The sequence below is a fragment of the Pinus tabuliformis genome, chromosome J, assembly GCF_031772625.1.
Source record: "Pinus tabuliformis cultivar Carrire ecotype Pingquan chromosome J, CPIR1, whole genome shotgun sequence".
Taxonomy (NCBI): Eukaryota; Viridiplantae; Streptophyta; class Pinopsida; order Pinales; family Pinaceae; genus Pinus; species Pinus tabuliformis.
Window position 1 is genome coordinate 568,370,971 of NC_142295.1, and position 22,748 is coordinate 568,393,718.

Consider the following 22,748-nt stretch of genomic DNA (forward strand, 5'->3'; position numbering starts at 1 on the left):
TTTTATGACTACGTTAGGGTTAGATAAATTCGATTTCATTTTCCTTTTTTAATTTTTATTTTTTCCTTTGTTGGTTATGAGCTAGGTTTTGATATTTTTTTCTTCTTTTTTTATTTTAGTTTTGGGCTTCAATTGAGCTCCTTTTGTTTTTAGTCTTTTTTTGGTTAAGTTTCATTTTTAATTTCTTTTCCCTATCTTTTTTATTTTTTGTTTTGTTTTCATTTTAAAAAAATTCGTTGTTTTCATTTTTATTTTCATAAAAAAATTCTAAACTTAAAAAATCTAAAACATTAAAAAATCTAAAGTTTAAAAAATCTTCATTTTTGTGACTTGAGATTACTAAAGAATTAAATTTAAAACAGGATTTGCGCTAATACTTTAAAAAATTTAATGTGGCCCATGGCCTATTAAAATTTCGATTTATTAACCCTTTTGATTTACTTTTGTCACATTAAAAATTTAATCTCTTCATTTTACCACATTAAATTAATTTCCTAAGGAATAATTAAAATGTTCATCTAAAGTTCCTTAGTGTCCTTTCGTGGTAAGTGATTTCTCTGTTGGCAAGTGCAATTAATGTTTTAAAAAATTATATTGCCTATTGGAAAATTGTTCTGGATCTGAGTTCTTAATGAAAATTATCTTAAATCTGGAATCTCATGCATGATAGAGTTTTAAGCATTCGCATTTGATCGTTTATGATCGTCGCAATTTGTCACATTTATAAATTGCTATGGGTAACTTGTTTATACTTAGTCTATGGTTAATTGAGTATAAAGGCACTTGTCTATAATCATTTCTAACTTATGGTTGTGCTTTGATTGTATTAGTGTTTGATCTATTTATCTCAGTTAACCAAAACTCATTTACATTCATCAAGTTATCCATCTTTAAGTCTCCCAGAGCCTGTCTTTCACAGGCTATCCTCATTCATTCACCCTAGGGACTACCCCCCTTGACTTATCTAGGAGAGAGTCTAAACAAAGTGAGTAAGGATTAGAGTGACAACCCTTACTCTAAGCGTTGTCGCAGTGCGTAGACATTTTGTGCGACAACATTTTTTGGCGCCATTGCCGGGGATAGAGGTTTTTTGTCCTTGTTCCTGGGGACATTTTTCTAATCATCTAATCTTTTCCGCCATTCATTAGCCCGTCAAGCGGCACAACATTTTTTGGCGTTGTTGCCAGGGATATTTTATTCTTGGCATTTCATTGACATTTCCTCATCATTCTTCTCATTTCTCATCTCTCATTCGAGTCGGCAAAGCCAACACTTCTTGGCATTGCCACCAAGGACCAATTTATTGGACCTTGGCTTTATGGCATTTCATCTCATTTTTATGACGTCATTTTGTCTCTCCATCCTAACTCTCGTCATCTCTCATCTAATCCTCTCATCTTCACTTTCTGCACCTGGACATTCTGGTTGGTTTCTTGTTTGGGTGGTGACTCCACTTATTCATTCATTTAATCCCAGACAAGGAGCCCTCCCTGAATATCCATCTGCCTCCATCCACTAACTTTTCAGTTTCACCTTTGGAAACTTTGTGAGAGATTCATGCTCAAGTGGCGACTCCACTTCTTCCATTTCTTACAAGAATTTCTGCTAGAAGCTCGCTTCTTGTAGATGTTTTGATTTTCTTGAGCAGGGATCTCTCTCTCTGATATCCATTTGGCCCATCTTTTTCCTGTCATCATGGATTATGACTTGTTTGCTCCTTGTGATTTTACTAATATTCAGGGAGCTACGCATGGCTATCCTCCTTTTTTGGTGACGCCATCAATGAATTTCCTCCTTTTCAAGGTAACAATGTTTTTACTGCCGAAGCTCACCTTCAAAATGTCAGCCTCTGTATAAACAAGTGTCTCTCGTATTCTAAATATGAGGATGTGAAGATGAAGATTTTCATTCTTACCTTATCTAGAGATGCTTTTGATTGGTATGTTAATTTCCTTAATAACACTTTTGATTCTCTACAATCAATAATTGGTGCCTTTTGAAGATAAATATGGACATAAAGACAAAGTCAAAGAGAAAGTTGAAGTAAAGAAAACTATAGAAGTTGAAAATGATTTCAAGGAGTTAATTCAAATGGTTAAAGACATGCAGTTAAATCAGACTCAAGTAAGCAAGAATGCAGACGTTAATCAGGCTTAACTTATTAAAGATATGGAACTCAATCAAGCAACATTAACACTTGATCATGCTAGGAAAATAAATTCTATGCAAAGCAAGTTATTAGCCCTAGAGGAAAAGATGATGATCATGGAATTTAATCATTCAAATCAAGTGACTGCCATGGAAACAAGTTAATCTAGAAGAAATAAGTTCAATTCAGAACATATTGTCAACCATGGATGAAGAAATGACCATCATGAGATTCAATTATAATAATCAATTAGCTACCATGCAAACAAATCATAAGAAAGAGATAAACTATAGGCAAAACTGCTTTATGGGCATGAAAGCAAAGAATGATAAAATTAGAAAGGACATGGAAGTTGGTCAGATATGTCTTCAGAATAGGTTATTGACCATGGAGGAAGACCATGCCAAGGAAATCAGTGCTATGAAGGTTGAACACTCTAGATGGATGCCATAACAATGGAAAAGATACAGGTACAAAAATTTCAGCATCAGTCAGAGGATGAAAGAAACAAAGAAACATCAACAGATCATAAGCCTCCATGTCTACTGCAGCAAGCTCCATCTTATTATGAGGAGGTCATTTGTTCCATTGAAACATGGCTAATTGAAGGTGACTCGGATAAAATGAAAATTGATAAGAACCAGGTTGATGCTTACATGGTTATCCACCAATCATAACAGATCAGGTTCATAAAGAAGCGCAGGTCACAAAAGTCTTGAACATTCCAAATTTTCCATACGAGCATTTTTCGGATCAAGAAGGAAGTAGTACGTCGACCGCATCATCATCAATGTCACAGCCTGCCACAAAGAAAAAGCACAAGAGAAAGAGAATGAGAAAGTGGTTTGATCCATCTGATGGCCGCGAGCAACTTGATTTTCGGATAGGAAAAAGTCCTACCGTGTGCGACATTGGACATGGCACATCTAAGAAACAACCAACAGATTTGCCTGAAAGTAGGCAAATGCTCAGCATGCACTATATTCAATGCATCTGATGCCATGGGGCATCTTTGTATTGTATTTATAACCTTATACCTTGTTATTTCAGTATTTCATTTTGTAGTTAGATAGATGTTTTTCATGTTGTTAGGATAGTTAATAAATGAAGAGCTTATATCTTTCCTGTGCTTAATGTTATATGATGATTTTTTGGATGGACGCTACTTATGTCATATTGTGTGTTGGGTGGATGCAGATTTTGGATTCTCACATTCCTCTAATGCAGCAACGTGTCCCCAAGTAGAGCCAGACGTTGACCACTTCGTGTCAACGACCCATAGCAGTACACCCCCTTTTTTCGCAAAAGGGATAGCGCTTCATCAATGTGTCTGTGTCGTTCAGCTATCATCATCAGTTTGATCATCATGTTATAATGTAAACCCATTATGCATGTATATGATGTAAATAATCTCAACAGATTTGTGTCATGTATGTAATTGCCTAGGTGAACCTACTTTTCTAGTGACGATCTACATTCTAGGAGATTTTTTCTCACCAATCCGTCCTCGAATGGTCGGCAAAGTTTTCCTTCAGTCTTAACCCCAAAGCCGGAATGGATTTTGTCACTGGGATCTTAAGCGAGTCCTAGTGTTCTAAATAAAGTCCATGCAAAAGTGATTTGGGAATAATCCTAACTATTTGGTTAGGTTATTTTATTACAAATCACTTGGTCTGTTGGATTATATGTGTGTCGCATAAATGGGTAGTCTGTGAGGGTCTATTACAAATGGGTTTTGCCCCTTGAAATGTAAAACATATGAAAATCACGATGTAAAGTGTCTTGAGGTTTGGAAAAATAATTTATCCCCTCATAGCTTAATTAATCAAATTTTTTGGCCAAAAATTAATTAAAATCCTAAGCCAGAAATTTAATTAATTCTAGGTCCTAGGTAAATTTAAATTCTCCAAAGGCAAAATTCGTCGGTCCTTAAAAATTAAATTTTAAGAGGCCCAGGGACTAAGGTAAACTAATTATTTTGATCAACTTTAAACCTTTGATCCTTGGGGTTAAGTCAAAGTCAATTTTTTTGGTCAATTAACTCAAAAATTTAATTTTTGAGTTAATTAAAATGCATTTAATTGAAAATTTCGAATTTCCCCAAATATTTAAATATTTCGACGGATGAGATCCCCAAATATTTAAATATTTCAACGGATGAGATTAAAAAGAATTTTAATCTTCATCAACAGTTGAGATTGCTTTGACAAGGATCACTCGAACTAGCCGTTGGAGGATTTATCTTTAAATAGGAAGTCATTTGTCAGTTGATCTATCCGACCTTTGAGTCGTGTGCTTAGTGAAAAGCTCTTGTGTAATCTTTTTCCTGGATAATTAAGAAATACTTTGGGGTTAAGTTTTGTTGGTGTTACTCTTCATGGGAATACTGTAAGATGTGTTGTTTTCATGCATAATTTTTTTCTAAAGCCATTGATGATAGCTTCTAAAGAGTAATTTGAGTACAGGTATCTTGCTTAGTTATTTGAATAATAATCTAAATTTTGAACGTAATAGCAAGTATCTCTATTGTCTAGGTTTTATTATTGTTTTCTCGATCTATTTTTAATGGCTGGATTGAGTTTTGCAGGAAAATCTTGATTTTAGATCCTCGGGCGTTAGGGGAAATTTTCAGTTGGACCAGCCAACTCTCGATCCATGTTTTCTGAAGAGCCCAGTAAAATTAATCTCGGGCTTATCATAAAAAATTTTGTTGGTGATGCATGAAGGGTTTCGAGTTAGCACCTCCTTAAAATTTAAAAAATTTAATTTTTATGTGGGAAATCGATAGATCGGGCTGTTGAGAGCCTTAGATTATCAAATCTGGGAGCGGAGTTGGACTCATACTCTTCAGATCTTATAGATCTACCATTCTTGTGCATAGATCTGTAATTATTTTTGATTTTATGACTTGGATTTTTCTGGGTTTTAGTTTTTATCATTGTATATATCATTTGGGTGTTTTCTTGTTGTCGTGCACCTACAGATCTGAGGAAGAAATCCGTGTAAAGTACAGATCTAGGACCTGGAGGGTGAGATCTGGATCTCTGGGAGTTTATCAACATAATTTTCCAGGGATATTATTCATGCATTTTGCAGTCCAAGGGTTTAATTTCTTTTTTTTTAATTTGGAAATTTTTCACAAGGGTTTCATTGATAAATCTGAAGCATAAAAAATATATTGACGCAGAATTCAATTTTCTGGGTATATTTTGGGTTTCTTGAGGCTACCATTGGCTGCCTAGAAATGTTCCCTGGGTTCTTCTTCTTTGTTCTTACTGCAAAAAAAATCGATTTTTTTTAGGAAGGCCCGCTCCATTAAGTCTGCAAAACCCTCACGCTCCATGTCCATGTCTTCTCCTTGCTGCTGTGTTTTCCTCCATTTCTGCAAACAAACACCATACGCTTTTCTGTCTTCGAACCCTCCTTCTCTGCGTTTCCTCAAACCCACAATCCTTTTTCTCCTTCGTGTTTCCAGTCATATCCCCCATATCCGTCCTATCCTTCCAAACCTTTCCCGTCACCCTTTGCTGCCATCTACATGCAGCGCTCCCTCCTTCGAAACCTGCAGCTCCATTCGACTGCTGCCCTCCTCCGCATTGCTACCCTCGTTCTCCAGCATTTCGCCTCGCTTCTCTCATACATTGTTGTCTCTGCATCCTCATTTGCTTGCGCATTGTCTTTTCCTTCACTCATTCTCCTTCCATCCCTCTCCGCCCTGCGTTCTCTCTTCCTTCTCTTCCCGCGATATTCAAACTTGCGTGCATCTCCATCGACCCTCATTCCTTCGCTCTCCGCTATCGTTCCTACCTTTCGTCGACCTGCAGGCACAGCGAAAGACTCAAACCTTTCAACTTTTCTTTCATCTATTTGTATTTTATGAATGCGTTAGGGTTAGATAAATTCGATTTCATTTTCCTTTTTTAATTTTTATTTTTTTTCTTTGTTGGTTATGAGCTAGGTTTTGATCTTATTTTTTTTATTTTTATTGTAGTTTTGGGCTTCAATTGAGCTCCTTTTATTTTGAGTCTTTTTTCGGTTAAGTTTCATTTTTAATTTCTTTTCCCTATTTTTTTAATTTTTTGTTTTGTTTTCATTTTAAAATTTTTGTTGTTTTGATTTTTATTTTCATAAAAAATTTCTAAAATTAAAAAATCTAAAAAATCTTCATTTTTGTGACTTGAGATTACTAAAGAGTTAAATTAAAAGAGGATTTGCACTAATACATTAAAAATTTTAATGTGGCCCATGGCCCATTAAAATTTCGATTTATTAACCCTTTTAATTTACTTTTGTCACATTAAAAATTTAATCTCTTCATTTTACCACATTAAATTAATTTCCTAAGGAATAATTAAATTGTTCATCTAAAGTTCCTTGGTGTCCTTTCGTGGTAAGTGATTTCTCTATTGGCAAGTGCAATCAATGTTTTAAAAATTTATATTCCCTATTGGAAAATTGTTTTGGATGAGTTCTTAATGAAAATTATTTTAAATATGGAATCTCTAACATGATAAAGTTTTAAGCATTCACATTTGATCGTTCATGATCGTCGCAATTTGTCACATTTATAAATTGCTCTTGGTAACTTGTTTTTACCTAGTCTATGGTTAATTGAGTATAAAGGCACTGGTCTATAATCATTTCTATCTTGTGGTTGTGCCTTGATTGTCTTAATGTTTGCTCTATTTATTTCAGTTAACCAGAACTCATTTACATTAATCAAGTTATCCATCCTTAAGTCTCCTAGAGCCTGTGTTTCACAAGCTATCCTCACTCATTCACCCTGGGGACTACCCCCCTTGACTTGTCTAGGCGAGAGTCTAAACGGAGTGAATAAGGATTAGAGTAACAGCCCTTACTCTGAGCGTTTATCGCAGTGCCTAGACATTTTGTGCGACAACACGCTCCATTGTTGCCCCTTCACCTAGTAGTTGTTCTATAGGATCCTCTCTTAGGACACCTGCTAGTTTGAGCGATAACATTTTGGCGTCATTGTCGAGGAGGAAGCAGGTCTACCTCCCTAGTGAATCATTGAGGAAATGATTCATAAACGACATTTAAAATATTCCTCTGGCGACTCCATTCATTGTCCAATCCCCTAATTTGCTTGAAGGTGACAACATTCCTCCTTTAACTAAGGTCGCTCGAAGAAGGGGAGAACAAACTCCATCACCTGTTAGAAATGCCCCTCCCTGAATTTGAAGAGGTCAGTGATCCTACCCCAAAGATGGCAACAAATTCTAGCACTGACCTAAACCAAGACCAACCAAAAATGACACGAAGTAAAAGGCGTTTGGTTAGTCTCTTTGCCCCTCTGAACGTGAGTAACAATCCCTAGTCTTTACCTAAGAAATACAATAATTGGCTACCCATGTTCACAGGTGATGCTACCATAAGCGCATGTGACCATGTTGAAGAATTCTATTGGAACATTTCTCCTAGGTTAGTATTTGACGAAGACAAGATCATGATGATATTTGCCTTATCTTTTGAACGGCAAGCAAGGGTGTGGTACCTTAGTCTTCCCCCAAGATGCATAGATAACTCTAACCAATTTGAGGATATGTTCATGGGAAGATGGTCATGTGATGTTCAAGGAACTTTCAACATTGAGAAATTTTACCAAATAAGCAGGGGAAGGGAGGACATCAAAGAATTTATTCAAAAATTTGATAACGTAATTAGGGATTTCCCTGACCACTTGAGACCCACTGATGCTAGTATACTTGACAAATTTATCAAAGTTGTGGGTGGTCATCTAACGTATGCATTAAGTGATAAGAAACCTACGACCTTGGATGAGACTAAAGAGGTAGTCATGGAAGTTGAACAAAACCTACGAATTTCCAAAATGGATGTAGATGAACACCCTATAGCTAAGATTGAAGTCAAAAAGGGAAAATCTAAAGACCAAACCGAAGAGACCATTTTAGTGCTCCTTAAGAAATTCAATAAGCTAAATGAGGAAATGAACTCATGAGATAGACTCTACATGAACAAGCTCACCACCTTGGAAAGGGCCCAAAAATAAAATTATATCCCTAAACGCAAGTCTTTCCCTAGGAAGCAAAATGATGAAGAAATACCAAGCTCATCTCAAGTCCCCAACACTGGCTCAAACAAATGTTGTGGAGCAAGTCTCATCCTCTGAGGATTAGCAAAGTGATGAAGGTGAGAGTCAAGATGAAGAAATTAACGAGCAGGCTAATATAGTAGAATCTAAAGCCTTTAACATTTTGCTAGGTGGTTCATATACTCATCCTCCTATAAGTGAGGTGACTATTAAAAAAGAGAAAAGGGAGCCAATCCTCAACATCGATGATAGTGGAGGATTTAAAGGGGTCCAATATTCACGAAAGAACAACAATGAAAACCCCACAAGAATGAATTTATTCCTAAGCAGGCTCCTCACAAACAACCTCTCCTTACAGATCCCCCTAAGAAGGATCCCCCAAAGAAAGTCAATCCCAAAAAAATCCTCAAAAGAGGGAACCCACCAAAATGATAAGGATAAAGAGGTCGAGATTAGGTTCGATTTAGAGACTATTATAGGGAAGATGATCGTACAAGTTCCATTAAAGGAGATTATGAAGCTTCCACGACAAAGATGGCAAGCTAAGAAAACATTGGGCTTTGAAGAGGAAGACTTACCCGTAGCATTACAAAATATCCAACTTCTCGATCTGAACCCAAGGCATGAGCCATTCTCAACCAATTGAAGTAGAGACCTCATAAAGGATCTTAAGGTTTCTTTAGTTATGAATCCTGATATATCATTCGTTACAGATGTTATGGTCATATATATTCCCGATGTTTGGGGGATGTTGTATCAAGGAAGTGGGGAGCCACTGTTGGTGGTCCACTTCAAATGGACTTATCATACGTCACCATTCCACAATTTGATGGGACTCCTTTCATTCTTTCCAGAGAATCGGCCTACCCTACTCATGTGGTCAAGCCTAAGCCAATCACTTATGATAAGATGCCTGAGATTGAGAAACCTTCTCCCATACCTCCTTCACAAGAAGTTCGTATTCTTAAAAAAACAAATCACAAGACAAACAAGAAATGGAAACCCAAAAGAGAATATAAGGTTGGGGATGTGGACTTGGTACATAAAAATCATGTGTCTGTCAATATTCATGGAAGGTTGGAGAAGATTATTACTACATTACGAAACTTAACGACGAACTTTGGTTGCAACCGATCAAGTTGAGTCGTATCACCCCTTTCCTTGACACTTGACATTGTATCATATGCATGTTAGGGTAGGATGCATTGCATGCTCATTTTTCTCATTAGAATTAACATCATATGATATTGTCATCATTTAGATTAAATTTGCATTTAGAATAATTTTATTTTTCTTGTTGATTTTATGGTCTAATACTAAGTATGGGTGATCACAAGACACCACAAAAACATGTTGCCCCGTGTGCTTGATCTTTGATATGTGCAGGTAACAAGTCTGCAGTCCTGAGAGATTGTTGGTGTTCTCATGATCTCTCGTTCGAGTACGATCATACACCCATCTGACAACTCATGTTCCAGTTGGAGCCAGATGTTACCCACTACCTGTGGGTAGTATGCATACGAGAAAGTTTTCTCCTAGATGGTCCTCAATCAGCAGCCAACAGCCCCTTGCAACCACTAGATAGCTCGATGTGTCGTTATCTCCACCACCTGAGCCATCCATGTGGTCCCTCACTCATCTATTATGATCGTATGTTTGAAGGTGGGCCTTCGAACCCTGAAGGTATGGCTTTTCATTGGTGTAGTTGAGTGATTTTGCTTACTCATCATGGACACTTTTGGGCATGGATTGGTGGGGGGATTCAACAAAAAGAGTGAGCTAGGTCTGTACTCTTGTCTCCTCTGACCAATTTTGGTTGCATGGCCCCGTTTCCCGACACTATATATATCACTCCCCTCCGCTCATTTTAACCCCATTCATCACTTTTCCCATATGGGTCCACATAGGGTTAGCCTCATCCTCCCTTGTCCACACTTTGGGTCGAGTATGGAACGATGCCCCGGAGGTTGGTGCAACTAAAAAGAAAAGAAAAAGCATAATTTGGCCACTCTCAACAGGAAATGTACCACAAAATGCAAAAATGGTCAGGACTTATAGATTTAGCACGTGGGCAAAAGCCGAGCATGAGCTCCACCTCTTATTTATGGTCATCACCCTGGTTCCTATGGGTTTATTCATATTGTCGCCCAAACTGTACAGGCAAGATACAACAACGCTCAGGGTGGGGGTTGTCACTCTGATCCATGCCCTCTCCATTCTTGTTGTCTCCCCACAACAAACTATGGGGGGATAGTCCCTATGAAATGTGAAGATGGAAGATTTGTTGGCAACCAGCAAATCCGGGAGACACAACTAAATGGCCTAGCAACTTGGCTAAATTAGCAAGTTAAATGATTTTATTAGATTTATTATGAAGATCAATGCCTTGAATGGAGTCAATCACTAGCTTAAGACAAATTGATTACCAAATCACTAGATGAACAGTTGTGGCTTGAGGATGCTCCACTATCCTATATGAAATGCAATTCCTACAATCTAGGTGAGATGCAAATCTTGGTTTATTTTAGTTAGATATCTATTCTAAGTGTGTCCTTCTTCTTAACTGTTTTGAAGCTAGTATCTAGAATAGGTTGTGAGAGAGAGGCCAAGGGGAAGCAAGCAAAGGCTTGGTTAATGATACCTCTCCTTAGGTTCTAACCAACTGATGTCTTTGGCGCTCCAGAGACTGTGATTGTGATGACTGCAAGGTCACCATGTTAACCACTAAAGAGTTTCTAGACTTCTCAATCTAGATGAGAAAGGTGGACCTATATTTCTATCGACCAAGCTTATGCTTGGCAGTTAATTAATTAATGTGGGGGGCTAATCCTAAAATGCAAGTGCAAAGAGTGGGTGCTCTTAAGGTGAGATTATTTGATTATTTAAGTACCCAATTACAACGATCTTCAACAACGAAATACTTAAACAACAAACAACCTCAACCACAAGAGGAAAAGTTTAAACTTTATGGTGCCAGAAAATGTGACAAGTAATATCAATAGAGAATTGCCTAAAAGACAAGATCCATGCTACTTTGATACAGTTAGAAACTTCAATATTATAGTCGATGAATAACCAATATGCCAAGATACACAATTAAATTCTCTTATCACACTTATGATTAAACTTGATCATGAGATCCACAAGAGATATCCAATTCACCAATGAGCAACGTATCTACTTATCCAACAATAATGAGATCACAATGTCACTTATAGCAATTAGCCAAACTTATTAAACACTTTATCAACTTGATTAGAGCACTTGTGTGTGAGGATGTAAGAGTGCAAATAGGTGTCAATATCCAAATTTCAAGTCCAGAATCACTTCAACCATAAATAATTATGAATTACAAGAGCCCATTAGCCAATTTTAGAGAGCTATATGTGTTTTATTATTGCTGCAACCTTGTTTTAGAGGTCTATAATTTTATATCAGCAGTCAATAAATGATGCAAGATGCCCAAGATAAGCTAGAAAATCAATGCATTCAACTTCCAATGATATTTACTTGATTATAGGACTGCTTGGACATTATAGATCAGAGTTAATATGCTCAGATTACAAATGATAATTAGTCTCCAATGATTAGCTAATTAAATTGAGTGATCACTACATGATTTTTTCGTTATTATTAATCGATTTATTTGAGTTATATTACTGCACAAAATGGTTGTAGTGAAACAAAGAAAATGATGAAAGAAAGAGAGGCAAACCAAGAGGCCTAGAGACCTTGTTGAGGGCTAGTTTGACCTCCAATGGGTTTGGATACCTGCAACCACCAAACTAGCTCAAATATTTGCTGCAAAACCACAATGTTAGACCACAAAAACAATATAAAAATCAGAGATCGCTGAATACAAGGCTAAGGCAAGGCCTAGAAGGGTAGAAAACCCCAAGACTAGGGCTAGAAATGACGAATGAGGGGCTAGAAAGGAAAAAGAAGGGCAGAGATCAAGGGAAAAGGGGAAGATGAGGACACAGCAAGGGCAAACAAGACCCTTAGGGCTGACGTCAACCCCAATAGGGCTGATGCAGGGCATGAAGAAGCCTTAAATGGGCTAACGGAAAATGGAAAAGCCCTTTTAGGGCTGTGGCTAAGCGAGAAAGAGAGGCCAAGAGGCCACAACAAGGGCCAAAGAGGAGGGTCGAGGCCCTTTGAGAGCTAGACGGCGCCTCTAGAGGGGGTTCAAGGCTTTAGAAAGGCTGCCAGGCTAAAGGCTAAGTCGAGGGCTTAAAAAGCTCTTTCTGGCTCACAGCTAGGGCTAGAAGGGCTGGACGGCTAGGCCTTACGACCTAAAAAAAATACAAACCCCGCAAACAAAAATTTCACCACAGATTTGCTGCAAAATTGCTGAAGACTGAATGGAGGCTAGATCTTGCCTTCTTAGGCCTGGATCTGCCACAAAAAACCTAGCAAAAAACCTTCTTGAGCAACTTGAAATACACCTGCACAAATGAATCAAAAAATGCCAAACCCCAAATATATATACAAAAATTTAAAACCCCAAAAATAATAAAACCCAATTGCTGCAAAACAAATAGGTTACAAATTATTTACAAATGTACAATATTTACAAAATTTAAAATTTTTGGAGAAAATAATTTTTGGATAAATAACAATGGATGAGTATATTTTCGAAAAATAAATATTCACTGAAACCCTCCTGCAAAATCAAAAACCATAAAGAAATCTCAAAGCCCAAACATCCTTTCCCCACAGTCTATGAAGGGCTAGTGTGCCTATAATTTTGCTATAGTCAATTTCACAATTTTGCATTTTTGGCCATGGTGGGGAACCCATGAATTTTTGGAGATGAGACTTAGGAGAAGGGGGTCAAAATACTTTTGCTAGTGGAATGTGGGGGCCACACCCACATGAAAAACGTACCCTTGGAGAGAAAAGTTGAATTGTCAAGGAAGGAGGTCAAAATGTTGGATGGAGGGACCCAAATGAGGAGGCAAGTCCAAAATTATAAATAGAAGAAGCATAGCAGCTATTGGGATCTTTTGTCAACTCATCTATTTTCTTTGTTGCTCAAGTTGTTTAGCGGAGTCACAAGTGCTCCTTAATATAGAGCTTTCCAAGGCGAGAGCTTACCCTCCTTTCAATGGACTCTGAGTGCCACCCTAGGGAGGAAATTCATTGCTACTTGGGTGAGTAGATCTGTGGAGTTTTGGAGTCAGCTATCACATCACAAAATGTGACATATTCAGGTCACATGAGTGAGCATTCAATGATAGATTAGTCAGATATGTAAATCAAATGAAAACTCCTATGTTAAAAGGAACTCTTACTAGAATGAAAAAACAAGTGCATATAAAATAGTTGGGCCCAAACCAGAATCAACCCAGCCATGATAATCAACTCTACTTATTGAATTAGGAGCAACTTACTTCAATATTTGTTTAAGAGTATCACAAAGGCAGACACTACTTCAAGAAAGAAAGGAAATAAGCATAAGATGAAATGAACTTACCGCATTTTTGTTAGAGAGAACTTTAGGTCCAACAATTGTTGGAGAAGAAGGTTCAGTTGCACTGGTGTGTTCCTGCCAACCAAATTGATACATGCACATAAGTTAAAGCATTCAACCTGGCAAATAAATCCTTTGCGTAAAACGTTTTGCATTTGATGAAGATTCCTATTGCAGTAACAAGCTCAAAACAGTATACTCAGACATGAGAACAAAACAGGTAATGAAGTTACCCACACACCGTAGCAATAGAAATGGTGAAAAATATAACACAAAAGCTCTTAATGTTGACAGAAATAATTATTTAATGATCGTTTAGCATTTTATTTCACACCATTATCTATTTACATTGTATTAACGTTATATTAGTACACTAAGTAATGATTTACATTATATTAACATAATATTAGTACACTAAGTTATGAATGAGTACTTTAGTAATAAATGAAAAATGTGTTATGAGAAAGGAGAGACATAACCCCCCCCCCCCAAACCCCCCCCCCTCTCTCCTACATTCAATGCCTCCCTCTCTCTCTCGTACGTCCAATGTAAAAGAGACCAAGCAATGACTGAGGAACTGTAAAGATACCAGTGAGAAAGGAGAGACAAGCCAACTAAACAATATAATACAAGTGCATTAATGCCAACATAGAATCACCTTTTTGAGTGACTATTTAACGGTGAATTCATATAAATGGCAAAAGTTTAAAGAATTCGTGATTGGTGAAGAGAGCAAAGATTATTGGTGTAGACTGTGTTAAGCCGTGCTGTAGCCTGTAGGAGATACTAGACCTCATAACATGTGAAATAGAATCGCAGTTGTATGGAACAGAAGAGTGGAACAAAATCATCCGTACGTATTTCAGGGAGTGAAGAGCGCGTCAGAGTGTGTTCAATGTGTAGAGGGCTCATCACAGAGGATTGCAGGGTGTCAGAGGCTTGTGTGCATACTGCTTCACAGAAGTGTTTGTGGGAGCCACATAAATAGTAGCCTGCACAGTTACAGAGTTTTTGTATCCAATTTGCTTCGGATATGAATAAAGAGCTTTTGCAGCCATGTGTCAATGAGGAAGGGACCAACCTATCATGCATTCTTATATGGCCAACATATATTCATTGGAAACCAACATACACAGCAAAGACTGGCGGTTCAACCGACATGGTTAAAAGCCAACAAATATTGAAAATTAGTTGTTAAGCCTGATTCGTGTGTTATTTATGAGAAGGGATTTCCAAAGAGAATTTCTGGGTATCTTAAGTGTTTGCTGATTTTTTTGATAGATGAAGAATTTGCTGAAATATTTATTATTTACAGCAGTAGGGTTATTATTGAAAACAGTACAATAGTGCTGTAGCCTGTACCTCATTACATTGGTGTGTGGGGCAGTGCTATAGCTGTCAAACACCATGTTCTAATAGCAATTTGATGTGTCCAATCGTGACCACCATATCATGTTGGAGGGTAATCAAAAATTTAATGGAAAACATTTTAAGACTCAGAAAAATATAATGTTTGCAGTCCAACAGGTCTAGCACAGGTGGTTGAGAGGAAGAATTCTTATCCTCCCCACCCAGGTGCAAATACCACTAGTGATATGTTCGCTCTTAGTGAGACAATTATGGTTGAAGTTCTTTGTAAGCCATGAGGAATATCTCACCCTTGCCTATGGGTTGGAGGGTGGAGAGCATCATTACATGTAAAAAAATAAAGTTCCCTGACAAAATTGTGTTGGGAAAGGAATCATGCTCTCAGTCACCAGTGAAATACTTCCTAAAGTCAAAATCTGGACATGATGAATTCAAAAACTGGAGGCCACATGAATCAAACATCAGACACATGTAAGTGTTCTCCATAATAATATGTTGTTCACGTTAAAAATGGAGCATGACTATCCTCGAGATCATTTGTTAATAATCAAGCATATAAGAGAAAAGTTGGAATCAATGGATAAAAAGGAAGAACAGGATCTAATAATAATTACTTTGAACAGCAAAATCTTGCAAAAGGACAGGTGGAAAACAGGGAAAATTTTAAGGATGGAAAATTAATTTGAAGTTTAAAAACATTGGCGAATCTCCCTAGTCCCTAATATGCACATTGCAAACTATAAAATGTTTATTGATATGTTTGTAAAATTATTCAAACTTATAATGATTTTATATATAGTCTCTATATAATGTTGGTGATTTTTAAGTTAAGATAATTTTATATTGTAAAATTTGGGTGAATCATTTTTAGAAAAAATCGAAATTAGTGAATCTTTTTTTTGGAAAAATCATGGAAAATTAGCCCACCTACGAATATTAGCCCCTAAAATTCTCCATGGTGGAAAAAGCAGTTTGTATGGTGGCACCTAGGGAACGAATCTTCAAAGGCGGCCTTGGCAGCGAAGTTCAATGGAAGAAAGAAAACCTAAAAAGCATATAGATGCAGCAACGCATCTTAAAGTAATCAAAAGCTGAGAAATATTATTTAATGTTTTTATTGTTGAAATACAAGCCCCAAGAGCCAAAGTGTGTAGAAAAATATAGTGGCACAAAAAGAACAATCACAGGACCTGTTCCAGAAATCAAACTGAGAAGTGGACCAATATCGATTAGAATAAAGACGAAGAGGAATTTTCTGTTTTGTGGCTAGGAATAAAGAGGCCAATGTCAACAAAGCAGATTCTTATATTGATTCTAGTGAATCACAACATTTCACTAACAAACAAGTTTGCTGTCTCAATTTTGTAGCAAATAAGCCACGTTCTGGTTGCATCATTTTTTATGGTGGTGAAGAATACACAATTGCAGGAAAAGGAAATGAGAAGATAAAAATGCAAGATAAATAACTGCTGTTCCTAAATGTTTTCTTCATTCCTCAATTGGAGAAGAACCTTCTCTATATAGGTAAGTTTATGAAACATGACCCTCATTTGGACATTATTTTTAGCAACAATATTTGTCAGATTGTTGATAAAAATAGCAAAGATGCAGTTGGCATGGGTGTTTACTAGGTGTTGAAGAATAGGAGATGTTTAGATTGGTCGGTTATGGTGAGGAAAGCCAAATCCCTACAAGCCATCGTAAACTCTTTTGAGAAGTTTATCTTCCTTGCCCCTGAAATGACAAGACCTTCCAGAATCTCTGTTGCCAGGATTTCTGGCAAAGCATATATGCAGATTGGTCTTCTACAAATCTCATAATAGATTGCAAACGAAGTTGATGGATTCGACAATTAGATTCCAAGCAATTACTTGTTGAAGTTGAGCATCCTTCAAGCATGGCCATGTTGCAGCAACCCACACAGCAAAAGGGCCCTATAATCCCCAAAAATACTCATGGAATGATTCAAAGGTGGCATAGACCCCATCAAGAATGATCCCCATAAGGATCCCATAGGTTCAGATCTAAGTTGCACGAAACGGGAAAATGGGTACGAGTTTCCAAAACGGGCACGGGTACGAAACGTGACCCCCCCAAATTTTGGAAACGGGGAAATGCAATATATATATATATATATTAGAATTTAGGACATTTAAGAAATGTTATGTGCAATCATAAAGCATACATGATACATTATAATTTATTACATTTAAAGTTTAAAAATTATGATTAAATTTACATCACATTTACTCATGAATGATCACATAATGAAAATAGCAATATTGGAATATCCAAAATCAACCTTTATTATATATCCAAATCTCAAAATCAGCCTTTATTATATATATGAGGCTGCAAGTACAATAAAGACTATGAGGCTGCAAGAACTATAAAGACAAAAGACCACTGCTCTCTTTCTCTTTTCTCCTTTGCTAAAATCGTCCGTCTCCAAGAAAAATGACTTGCTCAATTGTGTGATGAGGGAATGAGGCGAGAGTCTTTTTATAACTTGAGAGAGGCATCTAGAAGCATCCACAAGATATTTTATTCGCCCAATTAAAAATTAGAACTGAAAAAAACAAAAAATAAATAAAAATAAAAGAAAAATCACAATATGAAGTGGAAACTCTGTCGTATGGCCTGGAAACTCATTTCCACGTACTGGCCACGTTTCCAGGCCGTACAGTACGCATTTCCGTTTCGTTTCCTAGCTGAAACGGACCTAGGGGCAATGTTCCTGCAACATAGGTTCAAATATGTTGAAGAATGACCCACCTAAGGAACCAGCTGGCTCCGATCTAATCAAACAAGAGGAAGGCAATCCTCCTAACCTGTATTGATCAGAAGGCATATTTGGGCCCATATAAAGAGGGATACATAATGTGGTTTCTTCTCCATCCCAAAAAGAGAAAAGGTGCAAGCCATGTATGGGAAATGGCCATGAAAATCAATCTTGTCCATCTCTGCCATCCGGAAGCAATTACAAGCTAGGGGAAACAGAATGGACAATTGTTAAAAGATGAAAGGAAAAAGCACCAATCAAGCCCAACTAAATGTCTCTCCAACCAAGAACAGAGAAAGGTTGATTTCTTGATATTTTTGTTTTATGTTGGCCATCCCTTGGCACCCAAAGTTTAAAGATCGATGTTACAATATCCAGGTATTCGTATTTTTTCAAAATTAACCAAAAAAATACTATTTTTCCAAATATATATATGAAAAAGAGACCAGGAGACAAAACTTTTGAAGCAATCATAAGCGATCCATAATGAATAATTGTTAAAGAATTAATTAAAAAAGCACCATTCAAGCCTAGCTAAACGTCTCTTCAATCAAGAAGAGACGGTTGATCTTGTTGCTCTTGTTTTATGTTGAGTATCCTACACCCAAATTTAAAAAACGGATGTTACAATATATCGGCTTTTGGTGTTTTTCAAAAATTTAAAAAATAATATGTGTGTGGGTAATAGAAACCAGAAGGCAAAAACTCAATGTTGTAGTAATCGTTATCGGGATTTAATCGGCGAGGGGAAAAAATCGTAACATACAAAAATATTCATTTTTTTCAATTTTTTTAATATCTAAAATATCTACAACATAAAATAAATACATTGACACATAAATATGATAAAAGAACTAATATATAAGATGTTTAATATCATTTCTAGTGCTACATCACACATAACAATGAATCATGTCCTGAATAGTAAGTCCTGACTCATGACTCCCAACTCAGCCTCAAAATATCAACAAAAAATATAATAATGTATCTCATGAGTCATATCATGAGTCATAATGTCATATACAATGAAATGAACCAAATAACTAAAGTCTAATACTACTGATTTCCTCTGCCCCTCTTGTGAGAAAATGCAATAGCTTTCCCTTTCCCTCTAGATGTAGATGTTGGTGGAGTTGGCAGTGGACTCTGCTGTGCTCTAGAAGTTGAAGAACTAGGAGCTATAGTAGGTAGACCACGTCCTCTATTGGTGCCAGGGGTAGCCCGGGTAGGTGGTGTCACCTCCTCCTCCTGTTGCTCTGCCTCCTCCTCCTCCTCCTGCTGTGCTCTAACCAATCATCGGCAGACTCCATGAGAGGCCTCTCGGCCTCAACCCTCCATGTAGCAGTGGTGTCAATCCCATCCAATGAGATGGCCTCCACATCAGGGGTCCTCTCAAGTTGCCTCACCCACAATCGAAGATTGTAATAGACGTAGACCATGTCATTAAGTCGCTGGGACTCCAACCTATACAAAGATCATGAAATAATAATTATAAAAAAAAAATATTGTTTAATGAATTCAAAAATTTATTTGGAAATTTGCAATATTTTAAGTGTTAAGTTTTAACCTGTTGCGCTTCTTGTTGTGTATTGATTGCATCATGAGGAGCTACATGTTTCGCTGAAGATTCGAATGGCAAGCTTTTGCAGAAGGGGTACCCTGGCACCATACATTCTCCACCATGCATCTACAGCAAAATTACAAATAAAAATTTTAAATAAACATAAGAAAAAAATTGAAATTTGAAAGTTGAAGCAAAGTATGAAGTTATGAACTTGAAGAGACAATGAAATTTGAAACAAACTAAAAAATACCTGGCATTTTAGTCATCCTATCAGTCACAGCCATGTCAAAGCCAAATGTGCCACCTGCCATCCTGTATGTCTCAATTTCTTTGGAGATTTTTGTACGTTCTGCTGGAGATCGCACCATCCTCTGAACACAGGTTAAGAATCCATCCATGATCTCAGCATCAAATACGAACCCACATGGGTAAGAAAATGCAGGGTTCAGGTAGATCCCTGCAGCATGAATGGGATGATGGAGTGTGTTGTTCCATCGTTCATCAATCACTTCCCATAAGAGGAGTTGTCTCTGAAACCCGTCATCTCCCTTATCATCATAGTAAGCCTGAATGGATTCTTCCGCCCTGTCCATGGCCTCATACAAATAGCCCATTACGGGCTTCTCACCATCAACTAATCGAAGAACCTCTACCAAAGGTTCAGTAATGGTGCACACCTCCTGCACTCCCGCCCAGAAGTTTTCTTGGTATTAAACTAATCTGCATATGGCCTCTCCCTCTAGTTTGCAGCTCATTGTCAAAGCATGCCACTCCTCTGAAAGAAGCATTCTCTTCACACCCCACATAGTATTCAAGAGGGATTGAAGAGATATAAAACTGGTGGCAAACCGTGTAATGGCGAGGCGCATCAACTCTTTGTTGTTGGTGAATTTTCTCATCAAGCTAAGCACAGATGTATGATTATATATAAATTTTGTAATGCTTTTTGATGACTCAACAATATCTTTGACCAAGGAAATTTTCCCTATGTCCTCCAACATCAAATCAATACAATGTGCAGCACAAGGTGTCCAAAATAAAGTAGGATGCCTCTCCAGAGTCCATAAGCATCCTGCCAGCAGCAACATAATTTGCAGCATTGTCCGTTATGACTTGGACAACATGTTCTGCACCCACCTTCAAAATAAGTACATCCAGCAGATCACATATGTGAAGATGCATCAACAAATTTCATAAACATTGTCCCCTTGGGACAACTAACCAAGGAGTTTATAGGGGTTCTCCCCTTTTGGTCGGTCCAACCATCTGACATCACAGTGCATCATGTTTGTGCCCATGATGCCCTAAACTCCTCCAATCTTTTGGTGCAGTTAACCTTTTCATTTTGAAGAATCTGGCCTCTAAAGTCATCATAAGAAGGGATTTTGTACCCTGGGCCAACAGTTGCAATAGCATCAACAGCAGGCTGGAAAAATGGATTATTCCTTGCAACACTGAAAGGAATATCACTCCAAAGGAGAAATTTGGCTAACAACTTGTCAACTTGTTCTTTCTCAGTTTTTTTAAACATTGAAGTGATAGATGGCTGTGAACCAAGCGTGATTCTAGGAACAAAAAATGATGAGGCAGCTACTAGGTTGGTTGTAGATATTGATGTTGAAGTAGAACCACTGCCACTTCCTTGTTCACCTGAGCCTAACACAGCCTTTTTTAGTTGCTTCTTCATTTCTACTTTGGCATCTCTATTGTTCTCTAAATTTTCCAATGATCCCATGGCTTTTTGAATGATTTCAGGATTTGTATTTTTGCAAGGCCCTACATCAAATCCAGGGATTTGTGCAAGGTGATACTTCAATCTGTAAACCCCGCCTGACATATGCTTCCCACACAACTTGCAAGACAAGTTCATTCTATCAAACCCTCCATCAGGTTCACCAAATTCCCATAGAGGGTCCAATTTCCTTGGCATGTTTGTAACTTGGTTGAACTCTGGATTCTTGAGTTTTAAATTTGTAAGATGAAGTTTGAAGTTTGACTTTGAACTTTGAACTTTGAAGTTGAATGGTGAACCTATGGCAAAATAAGGATTACAATTTACAAGTTACAAACTTACAATTTACAAAAACTAAAAAAAAAATTACATACATGAGTAACATGACAAAACACATGGAATTTTTGACAATTTAAGTTTTTAACAAACAAAATCAAAAATCAAAAACCCCATCAAATCAATTCAAAAATATTTGATAACCCATTGAATTCTTTTGATAAACAATGGGTTATCCAGATTCCAAACCCAACCAAAAACATAAAATAAAAAACCAAAACAAAGTTACAAAACACAAAGGTTTGGTGCCCATACCGGTTTGATGGAGAAAATTTGTCTCCTCCTTAGCTCTCAATCTGTTTTTCTCCTCCAATCAACTGATTCAGCTCCCAAACGAAAAATAAATTTGCTAGGTCGCTCCAAAACCGCGTCGTTGTCGCTGTCTATGCAAATGATTGTCCAAAAATCATGTTTTGGTCTTTTTAAACGCGTTGTCTGCATGGCCCACGATTATTTCACTTCGAATCGCAATTTTTTCATAAAAATCGCCGAAAAAAATACGTGTATTTATCGCGCGATTTTATCGTTAAATTTTGGAAATCGCGGTTTTCCGATTAAATCGCGATTTTATTGCAATTTTCGCAAAAACTACAAATTACTGTTCATAAATTTCAAATTTGGAAATAAAGCCTAAAATAGAGTTATAATTGAAAGCAGCCCAAACCCTTTATTTATAACTAAGAAATATGTGTAGCTTTCTTTTTTTATTTTTGAATGTTTTTTTTTTTCATTTTGCTGACCGATATATCAACAAAAATGATTGATACGATGACCAAAACGGTGAAGAATCTGGTAGAAACAACAAATACAATGTTTGAAAGATATGAAATGCCACTGAAGCATTTCATGGAGGGAGAAATGCATGTCAGTGTTTTGGAAATGTTTCCTTGCATGAAACACCACTGAAACAGTTCATGCTAGTTTCACAGGCATTTCATACAAGGAAACATTTCCAAAACATTGAAGTTCCTGTTGAAGAATGAAACTAGTTTCAGTCTTCATAATTATCATTTCGCTCATGTAATGATGTAATCTCTACGTATTGATCAAAGGAGGAAAGAAAATTGTAAGAGAAAAATTATTTATAAAGCATGAATTTCATGCTTGTGTCCATGGTCAATAGGTCAAAGCATCCATTCCTTGCTTATAGGGTTTGTTATGAGTCAAAGGTCATTATTACAATGTAAATGACCCTTATGGGCACTTGTATCTAGGAAAGAAATATTATTTTGTATTTTAGAAGAGTCTAGATACTCCAAAGGAAACAA

At 37.0% G+C, this 22,748-nt stretch overlaps 1 protein-coding gene across 2 annotated transcripts in view; it reads right to left on the minus strand.

Annotated features, from left to right (window-relative positions):
- Positions 1–22,748, minus strand: part of LOC149228258 (uncharacterized) — a 203,153-nt gene that overhangs the window by 109,563 nt on the left and 70,842 nt on the right. For both annotated transcript variants that reach the window (XM_089378126.1, XM_089378125.1), the window contains exon 9: positions 13,702–13,773. In XM_089378126.1, the coding sequence (XP_089234252.1) occupies positions 13,702–13,773 (72 nt within the window). The remainder of the gene's footprint in view (positions 1–13,701; positions 13,774–22,748) is intronic.